The sequence below is a fragment of the Protomyctophum bolini genome (assembly GCF_963924005.1).
Source record: "Protomyctophum bolini genome assembly, chromosome: 5".
Taxonomy (NCBI): domain Eukaryota; kingdom Metazoa; phylum Chordata; class Actinopteri; order Myctophiformes; family Myctophidae; genus Protomyctophum; species Protomyctophum bolini.
In genome coordinates this window covers 33,900,311-33,920,943 of record NC_137866.1, presented here as the reverse complement: position 1 = coordinate 33,920,943, position 20,633 = coordinate 33,900,311, and the positions used below count along the sequence as shown (strand labels likewise).

The 20,633-nt window shown below is 42.3% G+C and overlaps 1 protein-coding gene across 2 annotated transcripts in view; it reads right to left on the bottom strand.

Annotated features, from left to right (window-relative positions):
- The window catches only part of LOC308315983 (voltage-gated potassium channel subunit beta-2-like), a 59,833-nt gene that overhangs the window by 24,011 nt on the left and 15,189 nt on the right, over window positions 1-20,633 (bottom strand). For both annotated transcript variants that reach the window (XM_080764274.1, XM_080764275.1), the window contains exons 2-4: window positions 4,559-4,602; window positions 2,766-2,803; window positions 390-469 (exon numbers count right to left, since the gene is read on the bottom strand). In XM_080764274.1, coding sequence (XP_080620400.1) covers window positions 390-469; window positions 2,766-2,803; window positions 4,559-4,602 — 162 coding nt within the window. The remainder of the gene's footprint in view (window positions 1-389; window positions 470-2,765; window positions 2,804-4,558; window positions 4,603-20,633) is intronic.

The following is a 20,633-nucleotide window of genomic DNA, read 5'->3' as shown; positions in this document are numbered from 1 at the left end:
AAATGTACAGCAAGGCAGACTCTTCTTTGTGCCACTACATTGTATTTGGTGTACATGACCAACAATATACAATGTTTGAGGTCAAACCACACTGCTGTGACATGTAAAAGCAGATGTCAGAGGATGTTACAAAGTGTTCTATACTATAGGCCGGTGTCCTGACAGACATGGCAGGCTTTAGAGGAAAGAATAAAGTCACCGTGACCTCAAAGACTCATGGGACTTTGGACTCCCCTTCTGAACATCAGAAGGGGAGGGGAGAGTGGAAGTGTGCACATGCACGAGTGTGTGTGTGTGTGTGTGTGTGTGTGTGTGTGTGTGTGTGTGTGTGAGAGAGAGAGAGAGAGAGAGAGCGCGTGCATGCATGCGTGCGTGCACATCATACTCACTTCCCAGCAGCATAGACCTCGGCCGTGTCAAAGAGATTGATTCCATTCTCGTAGGCTAATGTCATCACTTCTTCTGCCACCTACAACATAGAGAGATGGAATATAAAGAGACAGCGAGAGGGGAACGGGTCAAATGATAGGATGCACGTTGTAATTATTATGAATTAATTAATAATTATCACAGTGACATTGCTTGAATAATTTCATACATGGAATACTTAAAGGACGACTTCGCCCATTTTCAATGGTTGCATATAATGGGTCCTCAGTAATGCTCATTATAAGATGACACCATTTTTGTCTACCCCTTCTGTGTCTCAGAGGAGGTCTGCAGAAACCCCCCCTACCAGTGACATCATCGTTGGGCAATCCAAGCTAATAAAAAACCGAAGGCTTTCTATTCCTGGAAAGTTAGCATGCTATAATTGAAGCCATTGTTCTCACATTCATAATAATAATAAAAAAGCAATTATATTAAGATAGGTTAAAAATGGGGAAAGTTGTCCTTTAAGTATATTACATTCCGAAGGAATGTTTCATTACTGTTCATATCAGTATTGTACGGTTAGTTTTTCTGGAAAGTTCCATAACAAGTTCCATAACAATTCATAAACATGTAGCTATCCAATAGTTCACTGTGGGGATGGGGTTGCATGCGTGTGGACATAGCTCACCTGTCCACTGTACTACTCAGCACCATGGACAGAGCTCACCTGTCCACTGTACTGCTCAGCACCATGGACAGAGCTCACCTGTCCACTGTACTGCTCAGCACCATGGACAGAGCTCACCTGTCCACTGTACTGCTCAGCACCATGGACAGAGCTCACCTGTCCACTGTACTGCTCAGCACCATGGACAGAGCTCACCTGTCCACGGTACTGCTCAGCACCATGGACAGAGCTCACCTGTCCACTGTACTGCTCGGCACCATGGACAGAGCTCACCTGTCCACTGTACTGCTCAGCACCATGGACAGCTCACAGTTCATGTGGTTTATATATTACAGTGGTTCCCAAACGTTTTTTTTTCAGGGGACCCATTTATATTGATGATAATAGTTGATAAATAACCCAATGCAGATTGAAGATTGCATGTAGCCTTCATTCGATGTCTTTGTTTTGTCTTTACTTGTATATCCTAATTCACACTTTTACTTTATGTGGTTGTAAAAATGTAAAAAGAACCACCACTCATCTGCTGAAAAGAGAGGCGCTGGAGAGGTGCTGGAGCCACAAAGGCAACATGATAAAAATAAAGGGAAGCTCCGCACACTCAGATCTGTGCACAATCAATGTATTTATTTAGAAAGCTTTCGGTCTACTGACCTGAGGAAGGTCAGTGGACCGAAAGCTTGCTAAATAAATACATTGATTGTGCACAGATCTGAGTGTGCGGAGCTTCCCTTCACTGTATGTGGTTGTAAAAAAGAAAACTATTAGGTAGCAAAATGCTTGCTTTAGCTGAGGATATTCAGATGATATAGGTCTTTACTGGTAGACTTCAACACCCAATTGAAACCTCCCCAGTCTTTGGGAAACGACTGGTGAAGCTCACCTGTCCACTGTACTACTCAGCACCATGGACAGCTCCACACTGCCCAAACCTATAGCATTGTGACCCACAGCTTACTGTACGGTACTGTTTGTGCGCGAGCGTGCGTGCGTGTGTGTTGGCTGTTTCTTTTTATTTTGTGAATAGTTTGTTAGTAAAAGTTACTTATAAATGGCCATTGATTTATTGTTCACACTATTGGCTGTTAGATATTAAAAGTGAAATGTAGTGTACAAGAGGTTGCTGCAGGCAGCTCTTCTGTGTCTGTCACGGTCACACAAACTCAAGTGGCCACAACATGCCCTGATTTGGATTCAGATGTACTGTATGCACAACACCAAACAGTTCAATGGAATTAATTTACAGATTAATTAATTGCATGGAAAGGACCTTCAAAGTTCAGTTATGAGCAAAACATTATGTCAGACCCTGAAAACATTATCACAACCGAATGCACTGTATTTAACTTTCCCAAAACTGAACAGACTTTGATTGATCGATTGATCACTTTATTGAAAATACATTCAAAAAGATGCAAGAAAGCTGTTTCTGTTGTGGTCCTCTTACTTCAGCAGTTCATGTATTGTCTGATACACGGCAACAGCATCCGTTTTTTATTCATCCATTTGTAACACAAATGTTACCAAATGGACCCAGAGATAGACTATTTGGGTCCATGTATACACACTCTTGAATGAGCACAGAGTACTTTACTGTGTGTATGAACCTGTGATGCTCCTTCTGTGACCTCAGGTTCAGACTAAGCTGCCATTTCAGAGTAACATTAAGTGAAGGCATCGTTGTTGATTTATTCTCACTTACCTCATCTGTTATCTGGCCCCCGAAGGTAACCCATGTTCCTATGTGGAGAACAATGAGAGGACAATTATAATGAAGGTAACAATTATAATGAAGGTAACCCATGTTCCTATGTGGAGAACAATGAGAGGACAATTATAATGAAGGTAACAATTATAATGAAGGTAACCCATGTTCCTATGTGGAGAACAATGAGAGGACAATTATAATGAAGGTAACCCATGTTCCTATGTGGAGAACAATGAGAGGACAATTATAATGAAGGTAACCCATGTTCCTATGTGGAGAACAATGAGAGGACAATTATAATGAAGGTAACCCATGTTCCTATGTGGAGAACAATGAGAGGACAATTATAATGAAGGTAACAATTATAATGAAGGTAACCCATGTTCCTATGTGGAGAACAATGAGAGGACAATTATAATGAAGGTAACCCATGTTCCTATGTGGAGAACAATGAGAGGACAATTATAATGAAGGTAACCCATGTTCCTATTTGGAGAACAATGAGAGGACAATTATAATGAGTCCTTTCTACATACACATAACACCAGACTGGTGTCACCAGTGTTTTCTGTCGACTAAAACTAAGATGAAAAATGTTCGTCGACTACCTTTTTCCAAACTAAATATACTGACTTAACATTTCGTCAACAAATAAAAACTAGACTAAAATGTTGCGTGCTGAAAATAGCAGATCTACAAGCTCACAATGTGTCGCGTTGCAATTTTCAGCAAATGATAAAAACAGTCATTACGGCGGCATCGAGGCGCGCCAAAACACATTTTGTTTGACTAAATCAACTGTAGATTTAGTCTACTAAAATCTTATGATATTTAGTCGACTAAAACTAAAACATTCCAGATGACTAAAATGTGACTAAAACTAAATGAAAACTAAGAGACTATGGGGACATTTACACCAGAAAGCTTTAGTGCGATTAAAACGAATCCTGCTGCGCTTCGTTTGGCAGATGTGAAGGCTCATTCGAATCCTAATGCGCATCAACGAACCGCATTCTACTTCGACCAAAAACAGGGGTTTCACTTCGCACTTGATTTCGATTCGGTGCAGGTGGAAATGCAATCCGCAGCAAATAAAGGAAATTAAGCAAACGATGTGGCGGTTGAGGAGAAGGCATATTTTAAGCAAGGGAAAGATGTCCCGTAACCGTTACCGTGGATAGACGTGGTCGAATGAGGAGACTGAAGCCCTGATCCAAATTAGGACGAGTACATTAATCAATTGCTTAAGGAAACGCATAAAAACACGGCAGTGTATAGCCTACAGAATATTCTGTCTGTCTGTCTGTGTGTGCTGTAAACGTGGTGTGCTGTCACTGTGTGGCGACTGGGGAGTAGGGACTTTCATCTCGATAAACTTGTAAACATTTTTGCGCTGCTGTCTGTTATATCAGTGTGCTCAGAGTCAGCGCTGTGTCTCCATGCCCAAAAGAACAGTGCGTGGCTGCGTGCGGAGAGAGAGCGGCTGCGTGCGTATAGTGAGAGAGAGAGAATATAACCAAAGTATTAGGTGGGAATGTCACCTATGACTAAAACTAGAATAAATAAATTCTGCCAAAAACAACACTGCATAACACTGTACTGTATATTATATAAGTGCAGCACAGAGGTTTTGTGCATACTGTATATTCATCCCATATCTCCTTAACCTAAACTGAATATATGCTAGGAGATATTTGTCTATATAACCCTAATTGTTATTTTTAAATAAATATATATGCATACACACACACGGATGCATGCACGGAAAGCACATCACTTGTACTCACCTAATCCGAGACAGGACACCCTCAATCCAGATTTCCCAAGATTCCTGTTGACAAAATGAAAGGTTGTCCAGTGAGGAGAAGTTGACAGCTCATGTTTTATAAAACACTGGCAGTGCAGTGAGAAGAAACCCATAATAGTATCTGAGCTCTAACTGGACAGAGAGATCGATAAAGCCCTGGCCTGGACACATGTGACCCAGAGTCCCAGACAAAACAATATCTGTATTGATGATACCCGGAAGGCAGTAGCCATATCCTAACACACTTTGATGTCTGAAGGGAAAGAAAAGAAAGAAATAAAGAACCTGTATTATCCATTATTAGTCAATTCAAGTCACCTTTATTTATATAGCAAGCTGAAAGAACAATAGGAGTTGATCCAAAGTGGGTCCACACAGAACATAAAAACATGACATTCGACATGAATGACATTACAGGACATACATTACAGGACATATACAGGATATATAAATTAAATTAAATAATTTGAACACCTGCAAGCCAATCCTGGTGGGAACATTCTGCAAAAATAGCCGATGTACAAGTGTACAAACACGTTGCAACATGTTGTGAGCTTGTAGATCAGCTATTTTTGGCAAAGAGTTGTGGTGTAGACAGAAAAAAGCAGTCTTAAGTACAGTTGTATCTCACGTCCGTTTCACTAACACTAGAGGGTTTAAGTGGGTAGTAGTCTAGTAATGTGGCGATACATGTAAATCTATTGCAATACTGAACACAAAACTAAACATATCCTGGATCAGAAGTCATTATACATCTTGTACCGTTCACTCATAAATTTCAGTCAGTCAGATATACCCGAGGGGTTTCATGCTGTGCTCAAGGGCGCATTCATATGCTCGAGGGGTTAATATGCTGATGTGGCAGTCAGCTGACCAATTGGGCGGGGTATTTAAGCTCACTAGACTGCATGCATTCTTCCTGCCTTCCTTCTGCTTATGGTTCCTGGTTGTTGTTATGTGATGTTTTCTCCCACCCCAGCACCACCGGTGGGCTCTGTTATTTCTGAAGTCTGGGGAAACACCTATACAACTAGCACAAACTGTATCGCTCTACTGCAAAAAAAGCCATAAGGATTGTAAATGGAGTTGAATATAATCACCCTACCAATCTACTATTTGTAAACCGTCGTGCCTTGAAATTTAGCGATTTAGTTGACTTAAAAACATTAGAGATACTGTTTAGAGCTAAATGTAAATCACTTCCAGACTGCATTCAAGGGCTCTTCCCAATGGGAGAGAGCCATTATCTACTTAGAGGAAGTTTAAAGTTTAAACAAAAAAAAGGAAAGGATCAATGTGAGAAGTAGATGTGTAACGATTAAGGGTGTCAAGTTGTGGAACAAATGTGATAATGAATTAAAAGAATGTACAGATATGGGTGAACTTAAGAAAGTTATAAAAAAAAACAAAGTAATACACATAGCTATACAGAGTAATAAGGACGATCAAGTTTTATTGGGATTCCGGTCATTATTTTAAAATTCAATTAAAATGATTATTACTGTTGCTATTATTGCATTATAATAATAATAATAATAATAATGTGACCAAATTTGACTGGGAGACTGCCATTGGATTTTTTTGAATTTTTGTTTTTTCATATCAAAGCAGGGAATCATAGCTTCAAATTGACATATTGGTTGTTCAGTTTGACCCACCAGTTTTGGAGATATGGCTTATAGAGTGATGTCTTGCAGAAAACAGCGAGTTGAGAAAACAGGCTTGAAAGGTTCACTTCTGTGGTCTCTAACATTACAATAGCTACATGTTTAAGCATTTTTTATGTCAATTTCAGCTTTGACACTTATTTCAGACATGCTCTAGTATGTGAAGAGTCTGCCTGTGCTATTAACTCATTAAAAAAAAACAAAAAAAACAATCTCCTCTGGTGAAAAGGTGGAATGTGCGTGATGGCAGTCTCTCAGTCAAATCTGGTCACTATTGTTTATATAAAAAGCATACAAACACTTTTATTTATTTTATTTGAACATTACATTGTTGATTAGAAATAAGATGCATGAACTGATGTGTTGGAATACTTGAAAAAGATGTGTATATATATTTCTTTAATTTATTTTGATTTGTTTAAGTTAAATAACAAAAGGGTAGACGTAATAAGCTTAGGCTTCAGTCTATACCTTTTTTTCCCAGACAGAAGTGATGAAATGTGATGATTTATGAATGTTTTTGTATGGAAAAACAAACAAACTAATAAACTAAACTAAACATGTGTATTTAGTGCTGTACTAAGAATGAGTATATATATAGAGAGGCAAAGCTGGACTAAAAGCAGTTCAGTCAGACAACTCAAGGAGGATGTAATATATATATTTATTGAATATAAAATAATCAATGCAATATATTTATTATGGTTTGGCGATGTATTGGATCTGCTTTTTAGGTACTCAGGTCAAGCGCATCAGTCCCGACCATAGGGACTCCGACTCCCCCCGTACCTAAAACAGTAGATCCAAAACGACAGGTGGTAGCTGGGGTGGAGGTGGGTGAGCACTTTGTATACAGCAGCGCACAGTATACAATAAGCTGCAGCAAGCAAGCAAGCAGAATTGAGCGCAGGTTGTATGACAGCAGCACGCTGATACAGCAGCAGTGGGCAAGCAAGAAGGCAGAGGAATGCAAACCTCTGGTTCAAGTAGCCGGTATGAGAGATGGGGTGAGCTGTGATTGGCTGAGTGAATCATGTGGATGATGCTGCGGTGGCCCAATTAACGGCCCGCGCGCTGACTGAGGTTCCCTGACTGAACTTGCTCTGCGCATGTCTACGACAGGCGCAAATGCTCATTAGTATAGTGTGAAGTACTAGTACTGTACTAAAGTACATTTTGGAGGTATTCTTTTTTACATTATTGGAGTATTTCCAGTATTCAATATTTTTACTTCTACTCCACTATACATCCCAGAGGCAAATGTTGTACATTTACTCCACTGCAATGATTTGAAAACGTTTGTTATTAGTTACTTTGAGGATTTTGATTATTATATTAGAAAACATATACATTTTAACCAAGCAAGCTGGACTGACGTCCCTCTGAGCCTCGGCTAATCACAAGAAAGGAGGCAGGGACCTTCTCCTTCCACTGAAGCCAAACGTGTTCTCCACTCACTGCATGATTAGTTCCATTCCTCAGGGCTGAAGGACACGTTTCCAGAACTCTTTTCATGACAGCCGCAATGTGCAAGACCTCTCCCCTCTCTCCCCATCCTTATGCTTTAGTGATGCTTTCCTCGCTCTCTTTCATTCGCATTGAACGTTCAACCCTGAATCTGCACAGCTTGAACGACCCAGTGCATCTGCGAGATGCTGCCCCCGCCGCACACGTACAAAAGAAAGAACACCACTTAAGTGAAGCCATGAAAACAACAATTGTGTCGGCTGCCTTGGAAAGTGAATGATGCTCGCTCGGTAGCAAGGTTTATATTGTTATTTATTTGAAAGCAAAGAGAAAGTAACATTGCTTGCCCACGCTGGATGGTTGGCGGTGCTGTAAACAAGGTGAAAAGTATGAGGGTGCGCCTATATCTCTGTAGGTATTGATTTGATTTCAAAAGGCCGACCTTGTGCTCAAAACAAAACCTCTACGCATGTGCACAGGCACGCCAAACAAGCACGTGCACCTGACACGCTAATCATGCTCGCTTTAAACTTTGTTGACAAGTTTATGTTTAACCTGGCATTTCAACCTGGCAGCCCTATTTTGAGGTACAGTATGTCGTTATGGCTTGTAGATTGACTCTTTCCTCTATCCGTCTTACTGTATAGAGCTTAAGTGGTTAACCAATTGAACCTTAGCATTACTATTCTGGGGGGGGGGGGGCATTTGCCAAAAATAGCAGATCTACGCAGCTTACAAGGCATCGCAGCGCAATGTGGGGGACGGGATGTTAACTATTAGGCTTTAGCCAATTCAACGAAAATGAAGGTCACGGCTGTCACTGTATACAGTGTGTTGTGGGACAGGCTTTTTATTAGGTGCTAACAGCGTGGCTCCCCGTGGAGTTTCATACTGTTCAGCACAGCAGCTGACACGACACTGTCTCCCTGGAAAATAGGGCACCGCAATATTGATTTATTTAATAGTAATAAGGGAATTAATAATAATAATAATTTAAAATAATAATAATTACCTTTCACAAGCTTTTCACACACATGTGTCCTTATATTTGTTGGTCATGTTTATGAAAATTGTTCACATTTTGTTATATCGGGCTTAAAGGGTTAGTTCAGATTTTCTTTTTAATATAGTGGTTGCAAAGGCATTCATTGATTGCCTGAGTCCCATGGTGGGAGTTCTGCCCTTGTTTTGGTGAATATTAACCCGTACAGCGCTAGCATTTATTGAAAAAAAATTGATCTAATTCACGCCAGCATTTGTTTCATTTGAGCTCTCATTTTGAAAAGCCACATTTCCAGACTTCCGGTAGGGAGCTTATCCTTGGAAGTTTAACAGGTCCCGTTCAACTGTTGTTTACAATATGGGTCCATGCCAGTGCACTTGGGGGCTCCTCATCGCCGGCTCTGTGCCGTCAAAGAAACACTGTTTAATCAAAATGCCATCTGGGACAAGGAGGAGATGCAGGCGATTGAAAGAAACGGATAGAATGGATTATTATGGCGACGACAATCTAAGATGGACGATCCAGTGTACTGCTAGCAACATAGCTAGCTAACCGGCTAACATAAGTAGCATTATGGCTCGATCGATCGAATGCACTATAAAAGCGCAATTGTCAGTATCAAAATTAGGCTTCAATTCACTTTAATCAACGGCAATGGTGCTGAAATTATTAAGTAGTTCCGGGTCATTTGGTGGGGGTCTGGGGGCCACTCTTTAAAATAAGTTAATCCACAATCTAGCGTCATTTGTATTGTTGACCTATTTCTACCATAATATGGTAGTCAAAGTCGAACGGAAGTTGCGCTATATTATACGTACTGTAGCGTCACACGGAACAATTTTTTGTGCTTCTGATGGCGTAGTGATACTCGACACAAAAAGATTGTTCCGTGTACTTACTTACCCAATATATTACATTAAAGACACCTTGACCTTGATACTGAGTTCACATCCTACAGAACCATGCCATAAAGAAAATGCCAATTCAAATCTCTAGCCATGCATTTCAGAAGATTGGGTTTTGAAAGGGCTAGTGTGATAAGAGTGAAGGACGAACACGTGAATGATGTTACATCTTACGAGATGAACATGAATTGTACACAATCAATAAATGTAACAAAATGCTGCACACGTGTGTGCACGCATGCATGCATGCATGCATGCATGCATGCAACACAGATCACATAACTCGCCAGAGTCACCTACTGTCCAATGACCCGGTCATCACATTATTGGCTCAGGAATGCGAAAAAAAAAAATCTCCACAAATTCAAGGCCTCACGGGGTGTGTAATTGATAGAAAATAAGTAATTATTTGGTGTGAACAACTCCTTTAACCACACTGGTATGATGATATCAGGAGGTCAGGACATCATTCATTTGCAATGACAATCTAGGCATTCATTGCAGGCACACTCATCCAGATGGATTTACACAGTGCTAGACTGGAGTAAGTGGCATGCATCCAATCATTGAAGGACATGATGGACCTTGTGTGTGTTGGACAAAGTCCACTCAGGGCCAAGAACGTTTGGTGATCCCTTTTAGCCCTGAGATGGTCCCCCCAGCGTACGCAGAGCCTATTAGCCCTGAGATGGTCCCCCCAGCGTACGCAGAGCCTATTAGCAGCGCAGTGACTGTGAAGTGATAGGAGAGACCATGATCTTCGGGTCACTTTGGCCTGCCGGCCACGCAGTAATGCGGTTAATTAAGACGTTTCACCCCAACGTTTCGCCCCTTAGTGCATTTACCCGGCACACGACTTCTGTCATGCAGAAACCTTGTATCTCTTACATTTCGACTTTTTATGTTCATACTTCATCATCGTACAAGGAGAGCGTCGCACCAATACATGCCGTTCTACCAGCTCACAACACGTCGCATTCAATATTTCTTAAATAATAATAAATAATCACACCCGTGTGAACTGTGAAGTGAGGGGCGCTCTTGTCATCGTACAAAGTTACGTCATATTTGTAAGGAAATATATAAGGAAAGACCATGAGCGAGAGAACTAGGCGTGAGTGTTGTTTTACAGAATGTTCTGGTGGATGCATGGAGTGGAACAGAGCAATATGAGTCATGTGAGAGAGGAGATACAATAGAATAGATGCAGACATAGCAGTGTTGTTTTCGTCGACTAAAACTAAGACGAATTTTTTTTGTCGACTACCTTTTTTCACTGACGAAAAAACTAAGCTATATATGATGACTAAAACTAAGACTAATGTATTGACAATTTCGTCAACAGCTAAAAAACTAGACTAAAATGCTAGGAAGGGGACAAAGAGATCCAGTATGAGTCATTTTACACTTGGTTACATGCTGAAAATAGCAGATCTACAAGAGCAAGTGATTACAACAACATCAAGGCCCACCAAAATACATACCAGAATGCGTTTCAGAAGTTGCGAGTGACGTCATGTTGTAGTTGTACCGGAGCTTTCAGACGAAAAGTTCGATGGTCGGAGACAGTATGGACTGCCCTTAAGTCTGCCCGCTCCTTAGAGGCTTTTAAGTCTTTACTTAAAACACATCTCTTCTCCCTGGCTTTCAATGTTTGACCTAATTAACCTGTCAAAATACTTGTGTTGCTTCGATGTTGTTTTTACTATGCTATTTGTGTTGATATGCTTGTTTTATGATCGTGTACAGCACTTTGGTTGACCTTCTGGTCTTTGTAAAGTGAACAATAAGACAGAGGATAGAAGGAGTGAGAGAGTGAACAATAAGACAGCAGAGGAGAGAAGGAGTGAGAGAGTGAACAATAAGACAGCAGAGGAGAGAAGGAGTGAGAGAGTGAAGGGAGATACATAACAGACCCTGACTGACAAAGATAAAAATATCCTCTTTGTCAGGGTCCGTTTTGTTCTGTCGCTGTTGGGAGGAGGTTTTTGATTATTTCTTCAACTATTGAACACCCTTTACGTCTGTGTGTTGGTTAAACAAATATTGAACCAATGAAAAGTATTAAAAAGCGCCTCGGACAAAACCTCTTAACTCAAAGAATGACTTGGCCATACTTACTAATATCACACTCCGCCAAGGGCTTTTTATTTTCTTTTTTTGTTACCGGCATATTCGTGTCTGGCCACTGCGAGGCTACCTCAAACTGTCTGATAAAGCAGCTAACTCCACCATCTCTCCTCCCTCATGCAAGTAATTGACAATATATAAAGTCACAACACCAACTTTGATGAGGCAGTATTGCATTGTTTCAAACATATTAGGCTTTCTTCATTTCCTGAAAAATGAACAATTTGGAGTTTCTCCCCGGCGACAGCAGAGATATGAATGATGTGATGTGAAGGACTGATGAATTCTCATATGATTTCTTATTTTCGAGATGAAAGATAGAAGATGCCAGGTACAAAAGGTAGCGGATATTGGCTTTGTGTTTGCGTGAGTGACACACACACACACACACGCACGCGCGCGCGCGCACATACACATACACATACACATACACATACACATACACATACACACGCATGCACATACACGCACGCACACACGCATGCATGCGCACACACAGATTCCATCTGTGTTTTCTGGGGAAGCTTTTAAAAGAGTCAACAAGTTGGAACATTTTAAAATAAAAATACTACATTCAAGCTGTTTATGTTGGGATATGGGCCAACATTTCAATGACTGTGTATCCCTGTAGTTTTGGAATAGAAAGGCATTGCTTTTTCAGAATACCGGTAGACCAAATTATTATCCTTTTTTATTATACAGAATGAAATAATTTCGATATCGGTTTACTTTATATCAGTTAGCGGTCATAACAGCAATAAATTATATCGGATATCGATATCGGACATAAATTTCACATGACCCATCATCCCTAGTGAGAACTAGCCTGCTGATTCAGAAGGCATTTGTACAATCAGCCTCTTAATGAATGGGTCAAATGGCTCAGATTCACCATGTAAATGTCGTGATGGAGAATCCATCGGTATGAGGTGACCGTCGAAGCACACAATGATGCAAAGCACAACTTTTAGCAGCTGGGAGTAATAAGAGACATGAGAAAAGGTTAGACAGGACGTGACATTTAAAGACCCTTCAGGGGCTGGGCCGAGAAGCACATTTAATACTGAAACAAAGGCTGTGAAGGAACTGGTGTCCCAGAAGGCATATGAGGGATTTTGTTTCTGCCATCATGCTGTTACGCATTAATTTGTTTAGTTTAAGCAAGAGGCAGAGTAACAAAAATCCAATATATATAATTATATATATTATATATATATACATTAAACACGCACACACCCACACACGCATATATACATAGGCCTACAAACTTATTATAGTCTACAGAAGATGCTGAAAGTAATCTCTCTCTGTCGCTTTTCTGTACTGAAGCCTCACCGTCCTACAGTATATGAAAACATCGGTTACTGGGGAAAAACGCTCCATTTCCATAAAGGAATGTTTAATCAATCTACAGCCATAAACTGACCGTTCACAGTGACAACATTGCATAGTAATGCAATGTGGTCACGACCACTACTACACTGTCTGAGTCTCGCTAAGCTTCTGCTATGAATACTGGAGAACATTATGAGAGAGAGAGAGAGAGAGAGAGAGAGAGAGAGAGCAAAATGACCAAATAGCCTTGTGTAATTGTGTAATCACTCTTGTCACAGGGCAGCAGAGGGAGAGTGTCTGCCTTTCTCTTCAGTCTTTTGTTCCAGCTCGTACCTACGTGCATTCCCTGGACCTTGACAGAGCTGTCATGACTGAATTTCTTCTCTATTGAACAGTCCAGGGGAAAAGGACTATGGCAGAGAGAGAGAGAAAGAGAGAGAGAGACAGACCTCTAACTTACGGAAAGAGAGGGAGAGGACGAAAGTAGGTGGTGTGTGACACAGAAGTCTGGTTGAGCGAGCCACCGGGTCAACACAAAATGTCGTAGATTATTGGTTCTTGTTTACGCCTTCCTTTCACCCACCCTGGCCCTGCCATAGATCACCGTCTTTTCTTGTCGCAGTATCTCAAGGTGCTTTCACGCTTGGTTCCTTTCTGCCTCTGAAGTGGACTCAGACCGTGCCGTGACTCGGCAAAATAAAAATGTACACATAATGTGAACACTCCAACAGAACTCGGGGTGTTTTCACACACTTGGTTCCATTCAGTCCTTGAAATGGACTCTGACCATGACTCAGCAATTTTTGGCGCATTGGGTGAAAACGAATTGTACTCACACTCAGGTGGTCTGAGTTCATTTCAAGTCTGCATTGCAGTTTGCTTAACCTGTGTATTGTGGACACAATGCACTCGAGCCATTTGTATTTTAACCATCTAGTCTTGCTGTAAACAGATCACACGCTATTGCACTGGGACAATGCATAGTTTGGTCTAAGGAAGAAACTACTGCATGTCTGCATTTCTCTTCTCCAAAGAGTACACATACACCAAACAGCATGTCTACACGTTGCTTTATACAAAGCAATTTGCTTGTGAGGTAACGCAATGATTTGAATGACCACTATACACTTGTACTTTACACTGTGTCCAATGTGTAGGCGGCAATCTTGGGACATCATTCGTCCGAGCCTCTGGGTTTACTTTAACACTAACAGAATGAACTTATGGAAGACAATGAGTCGCCATGAGACATGGCAATTTCATTCATTAAATATGTGAGACTCAATTACTTGGATCATTTGTGAATTAAGCCCCGCGGCATATAGAGTATGAGACAAAAAGCCTTTGTTATTCTTAATTGTCGTATGGGTTAAAATAACACAGCATTTTGCTGCATATTATATTGTGCTGTGCAGCCTTGTATACAGTATGTGTGTTTACTAACTATGCTGGAGATTTTCTTCTCGTGCCCTCCTAGTGCGACAATGTTAATCTGAGCAACTGGTTTCTCTCTCTCGCCCCATTCTCTCACTGCATGGGCACCATTTGAGAGGAATCCACTTTGACATGAAGACATTATTAACACCCTCCACTCAGTCAACCAGCCATATAGGCTCTGGCCAACTTGCCTTGATGAACGCAGACTGTACCTATTATAGCACAACGCCTCAAACTGCATCACGCATTCACTGGAACAGGCATCACTACAGTATGTATATAACTTATGCAGCGCTATTCCCACATGTGCCAATCTGCATCTTGATCCAGGAAAAAGTGTTAAGCACGCGGATCTTATACATGAAAGCGTCTCACTTGCAAGCCCACACATAAAAGTGAAAGGAGACATTGAAAATGATCCTAACCATGTAGGCTACAGTACGTCTAGATATAGTTTACTGAAGGAGTCGAAAGAAACTGGGTGCGTTGTTTTTTTTGTGTCAAAATAACTCTCGATTGTACCTTTTATTCAATACAACAACATTACAACAACAACGTTATCCTTGCTTGTTAGTGAGGATTTGTCTCGCTAATTGTGCATTTATTCACTCGAGGGAAGATCTATTAAAAGTTGGTATGTTATTATATCTCAAGTATTTTGTGTATGCTTGGGGCTGCGAGAGGGATCACAGCAGCACAGCCAATCAGGGACCGCTGGGGAGGGGGGGGGGGGCAGCAATGTGGCATCTTTGAATAATTTACGAGTGGATGCTTAATCAAAGATGTTTGTAAAGTGGCCATGATTGGGGAGGCACTGCATGCCCAATCATGCCCCATATGAATTATACATAGAAAAGATAGACCCACAGTCAAGTGTTCATTTAATTTTAAATTGAACATTTCTGCACTCTCAAATACTGAGGATTTTACAGTAATTCATATCTAATCGTGCTATCTTGCAGAACATGAGATACAGTATCAATGCTATTAACATATATGTTCATACGTGTTTGCAGCAGTTACAGAGAATTAACTATAATAAGGCTCAGAGTGGATATACTACAGTCTGGCCTGATAGAGGCTATATATTCTGGCCCGGTGGAGTCGACAGTCTAACCTGGAAGCTACATTCTGGCAGTTGGGAGACAACAGTCTGGCCCAGTAGAGGCTACATTCTGGTTACTGGTCAGGGTGACTGGTCAGGTGGACAGGAGGAGGTGGAGGCTATAGTCTGGCCCAGTAGAGGCTACAGTCTGGTGACTGGTCAGGTGGACAGGAGGAGGTGGAGGCTATAGTCTGGCCCAGTAGAGGCTACAGTCTGGTGACTGGTCAGGTGGACAGGAGGAGGTGGAGGCTATAGTCTGGCCCAGTAGAGGCTCCAGTCTGGTGACTGGTCAGGTGGACAGGAGGAGGTGGAGGCTATAGTCTGGCCCAGTAGAGGCTACAGTCTGGTGACTGGTCAGGTGGACTGGAGGAGGTGGAGGCTAGTCTGGCCCAGTGGGAGTCTCTACTTGGAGAGGGAAAGGTGGAATGCTTTTGGATAAGGCTGTATCAGTTCAGTTGCTGCGTGAGTGAGGTCTAGCCAACACCAACTCGGGATTCCTGGATTGCTGCCCTCCACAATTTCCTATCCAACATCAGGTTCTTGAGCTCTGCAGTGTTGTTAGCCAAGCTGTCGCGCCGCAGCACGTCTACATAGGTGGCATGCTTCAATCTCCTCCTGGCTTTGCCCTGGGCCGGCTCCCATAGGGTCAATTTACTGGCTGTATAGTGGCTGTATAGTGGTTACACAATACAGATAGCCTTTGAAGTGTAATTACAGACATGGCATGTTGAAGAGAATGAGCATAATATATGGCTTAGGAGAAAGAACAAGTGATATTCTTTTTTTTGGACGGCAGGGAGTGGTGCCAGAAATCATCAAGAGTTTGGATTAAATGTAAAATCACGAAAGAAGGTATTATTTTAACAGGTCTAACAGTCTCTGCCTTCAGAAATACTTTTTGAATGGCACTCTATTTCCACTTCAAAGTAATACATGGGATTTATTCATTCCATTTGATAACATGTGCAGCACTCTTTGCATGTTAATGTCATCACAATGTGCAGAAGATGGTAGTGGAAGTACTGGATTATTAAAAACGGTAGCCCTTTTGCATAAAGCTACAAGCTTGAACCTTGGACAAAATAGTTTTGCTTTAAACCTTTGTGGGCAGTTATTGTAGTTAATTTGTGAAATGACTGAAAACAAAATCCCAGCTGAGTACATAAATAGCTGCTGCTTCACCAAAAATGTTCCCACAGTGATCCTGTACACTACAGTATGCAAATAGTTGTCTGACAAGAAAACAACGTTTTACTGTTGATCCATTCAACCTTGAACTTTTGTGGCAAAAAACAAACATCCTGTAAGCACAAGTCTCATTTTACCAACGTTATACAAAAATAGAATCACTGGCCATTGTGGCCAAATACGCTGCTTTCCATCAGTTGCAAAACGGCACAATCTTACAAGAATCTTGTCTCGCTGACTGATTCTTACTCTCGTTTTAAGTGTTCACTAATAACAAAAGACAATCAAAATAGAACAATGCAAATAAATATTGGATATAAATAGGAATCAAATAAAGGTGTAAGCAGAGCTGTTACCTTTGGGTGATACTATCTTGTGAAACTATAAAATCAAAGGTTCTCTCCCTCTCTCCCTCTCTCTCTCTCTCTCTCTCCTACCTGTACTTCATGCCCGTCCGTATGCTCTGGTCGCTGGACGACGGCAGGTTCTGCACCGAGAGGTGGCCCAGGCTGCGCGCCACCATGGCCACGGCGCGGAACTTGGTCTTGGTGCTGGGGCTGTTGTTGGCATTGTGCCGGTTGAGCCGGTCCTCGGTGCTGCGGCCGCCTCGGTGCTGGTCGCTGCAGACGAAGGACACCTGCATGGTGTGGGTGCAGGTGAGGCACAGGGGTCCCGCTGACGAGGACGAGGTGCAGGTGGTGGTGGGGCCCTGCTGACGAGGTGCAGGTGGTGGTGGGGTCCCGCTGACGAGGACGAGGTGTGTCCGCTGAAGACTTGGAGATGAGTCAGCAGCACCTGGGATGCCTCCCAACAACCGCGCTCCCTCAGTCCTCAATGGAATGACGAGTGTAGAGGGAGGGAGGGAGGACCGGGGGGGTGAAAGAGTCTGTGGGCTGTTTGGGCTCAGTGCATCTGCTGCTGCTGCTCGCTGAGCGCACGGAGACTGAATGCTCTCCGTGCAGCACACACACACACACCCGGTGCCTCAATGCTTTCCGCTGACGGATGCGACTTGACCAATCAAATCGACACGCAGCAATCACGCTGTGACACTCGAGGGGAAGCCTCTCTCTCTCTCTCTCTCTTTTTCAACCCCTGTAAAAACCCCACCCCTGCCCTTGCCCCCCCCCCCCCGCCCCTCCATGCAAAAAGTCTTTGTCCGTCATCAGAGATATGTAATGCACAGTAATGTTGTCATCCTGTTAGCACATGGGAGAATAATAAGAGAGGAGCGGCAGAGAGGGAGGGGAAACGTGCCAGGGAGTTGAGTTGAGGTGTGTGTGTGTGTGTGTGTCTGTGTCTGTGTGTCTGTTCGTGCGTGCGACTGCGTGCGTGCGTGCGTGAAAATGAACAGGGGGGGAAGCAACAGCAGGGTTGCGTAGTGTAGTATTGGTGTGAGAAATCTATACGCTCAAAACGTGAGCTTGAAGATCGGCTATTTTCAATGTATTTGACTTAAAAGAGAAGGTGAGAGAGAGAGAGAGACTCATTCCAACGCATGGCCATTCCGACTCGCCTCATTACTAACCCTGTCCCTAAACGCACATGGAAGCTACATAGTCGGAATGGCGGTGCGTCAGAATGTCACTCTGTTCCAGAGAGAGAGAGAGAGAGAGAGAGAGAGATGGGGGGGGGGGGAGATAGAGAGAGTGCGAGAGAGAAATGGAAGCGCCACTGCATAGCTTCTCACCTGAGATAATTTATTCATTGCAGCAGGAGCATGAAGCCTAATCTACAGTTTGTTGCACGGCCGGGTCGCTTGATGAAAACCGCTTATTTTTAGAAACCACTTCCTCGAGTGCCACTGCCATGCGAGGAAGTATAAATCTGGGTCAAGAGTCCACTAGGCACAGAGAGAGAGAGGTTGGCACATGATTGAGTAGCAGGTAGAGACACATCTAAATGGTTTAATTTACCTTTGATTCCAATTGGCCTTGTGAATTATTTCAGTCAATTAGAGTATGTATTAGAGTACGTGTTGATGTTTGACAATTAGATAACGGTATATTTTTCATCTTTCGCGCAGACGAAATGAAAGCCTGGGACAGGAAAAAGAAAGGAGCTGAGGTGGTGGTGTTTTTTTAAATCCACACTTACTGTAAATATTTTATTAATGAATCGTCTATTCCAGATCGCCGATCTGGTGAAATATATATACTGTATGGGCTGGGCATACAGTATGGGCTGGGCTGTACAAACGTTACACTTGTATTCACCCTCCAAATGCTCTTCCAAGTGCTATAAAAAGATTGGACAAACACAGCATTTTCTGTGATCACATTGATTCAGAATCATTTCAACATTTTCTATTTGCTATTGCAGCCCTCAAGCAACTTTTACGGAGGCATGCAACAGCCTGAATTTCACTCAGTTAATTACAGAGCCGCCCTACACAACCAAACTTTAAAAAACATGCCACTTCCATTGACGTGATATTGACAAATAGACCAACATAAATTATACGCTTTGATTTTGGAAAATTGTCTCTCGAATCTCGATGATGGTCTTTGATCATCACTGCACTCTATCCAGTGCTGCTGTAATGGTCCCATTACTGGGACAGCTGGTTATTATACTCCACACTCTCAACCTGTTCTGGATCACGTCCCACATGAACATCTCAAAGCTTGGCTGCCATGTTAAGTGGTCAGATGGGTGGACTGCGTGTATTTTCAGAGAATGTTAATTTGTGTTCTGGCTTGGATCAGTGGAACTAACATTAATTAAGTTCCTATTTATTGGTATCACAAGTGGTAAAGAAAACCAGATGGAATTATTACATTTACTACATATTGGCCTACTTAGAATTATTAGCACTGAGCACCAAAGCATCTTCTTTTGTTGCATTACTTTTTTTTTAATCCCACAATTTTGTCTAATGTACCCTCTGCCAACCTGGGGAGTGCAACAGACTGACCTCATTCAATGCATGAGGAGTTTATCCGGCTGGACGTAGCGTGTGGAAGGAACACGTTATTCCAACCAGTTCCTTTCCCCTCCATCAGGCGCCCCGGCTGGCCAGGGGGAGGCAGTATAGAGACCAGGATTACTGCATGCTTTTTGTGAGGTTACCTACCCTATCAACTTTCCTTGCATTACTGCATGGTAACAAGGAATATTTCACAGCAGCAGACAACATTCAAAGTCAAAGTCAAAGTCCCACGATTAGTCCCACAAGTTACCACAGTGAAATGTGTTCTCCGCATTTGACCCATCTCTTGGAGCGGTGAGCCACAGCGTGAGCCACGCTCGGGAATCATTAGTTGATTTGACCCCCAATCCAACCCATTAATGCTGAGTGCCAAGCAGGGAGGCATTGGGTGCCATTTTTACAGTCTTTGGTATGACCCGGCCAGGGATAGAACCCCTGACCTCCCGGTTTCAGGGCGGACACTCTAACCACAAGGCCACTGGCACCGTCTGCTCAGTTGTTCTATGTCCACACTCATGAGATAATGTGGTACTGGAGTCTCAACTAGAGAGAAATGTTTTTAAGTAATGTTTTTAATATGATGTATTCTATGTAGATGGTGTGTATATATAAGTTTTTTTTGTATACTACAATTCTGGCTCCTCAGGAGTAATGGGACTCACCTGTGTTTTGTGGGGGTGGCACATAACGGGGGGAGGGACTCAATCTGAGGTAACTGGATACCTGACGAAGATCTGACAAGATTGAAACGTTGTCGATTCAATAAAGTAATTATTTACCAAAAGAATGGTGTGCAGGCCCTATACCTCCCTCCATAATTGCCTTATTGGCCCTGCACCCACTGTCGAGGTGCGTGTAAATAAGTATGCTCTGAAACTGTCTGGTC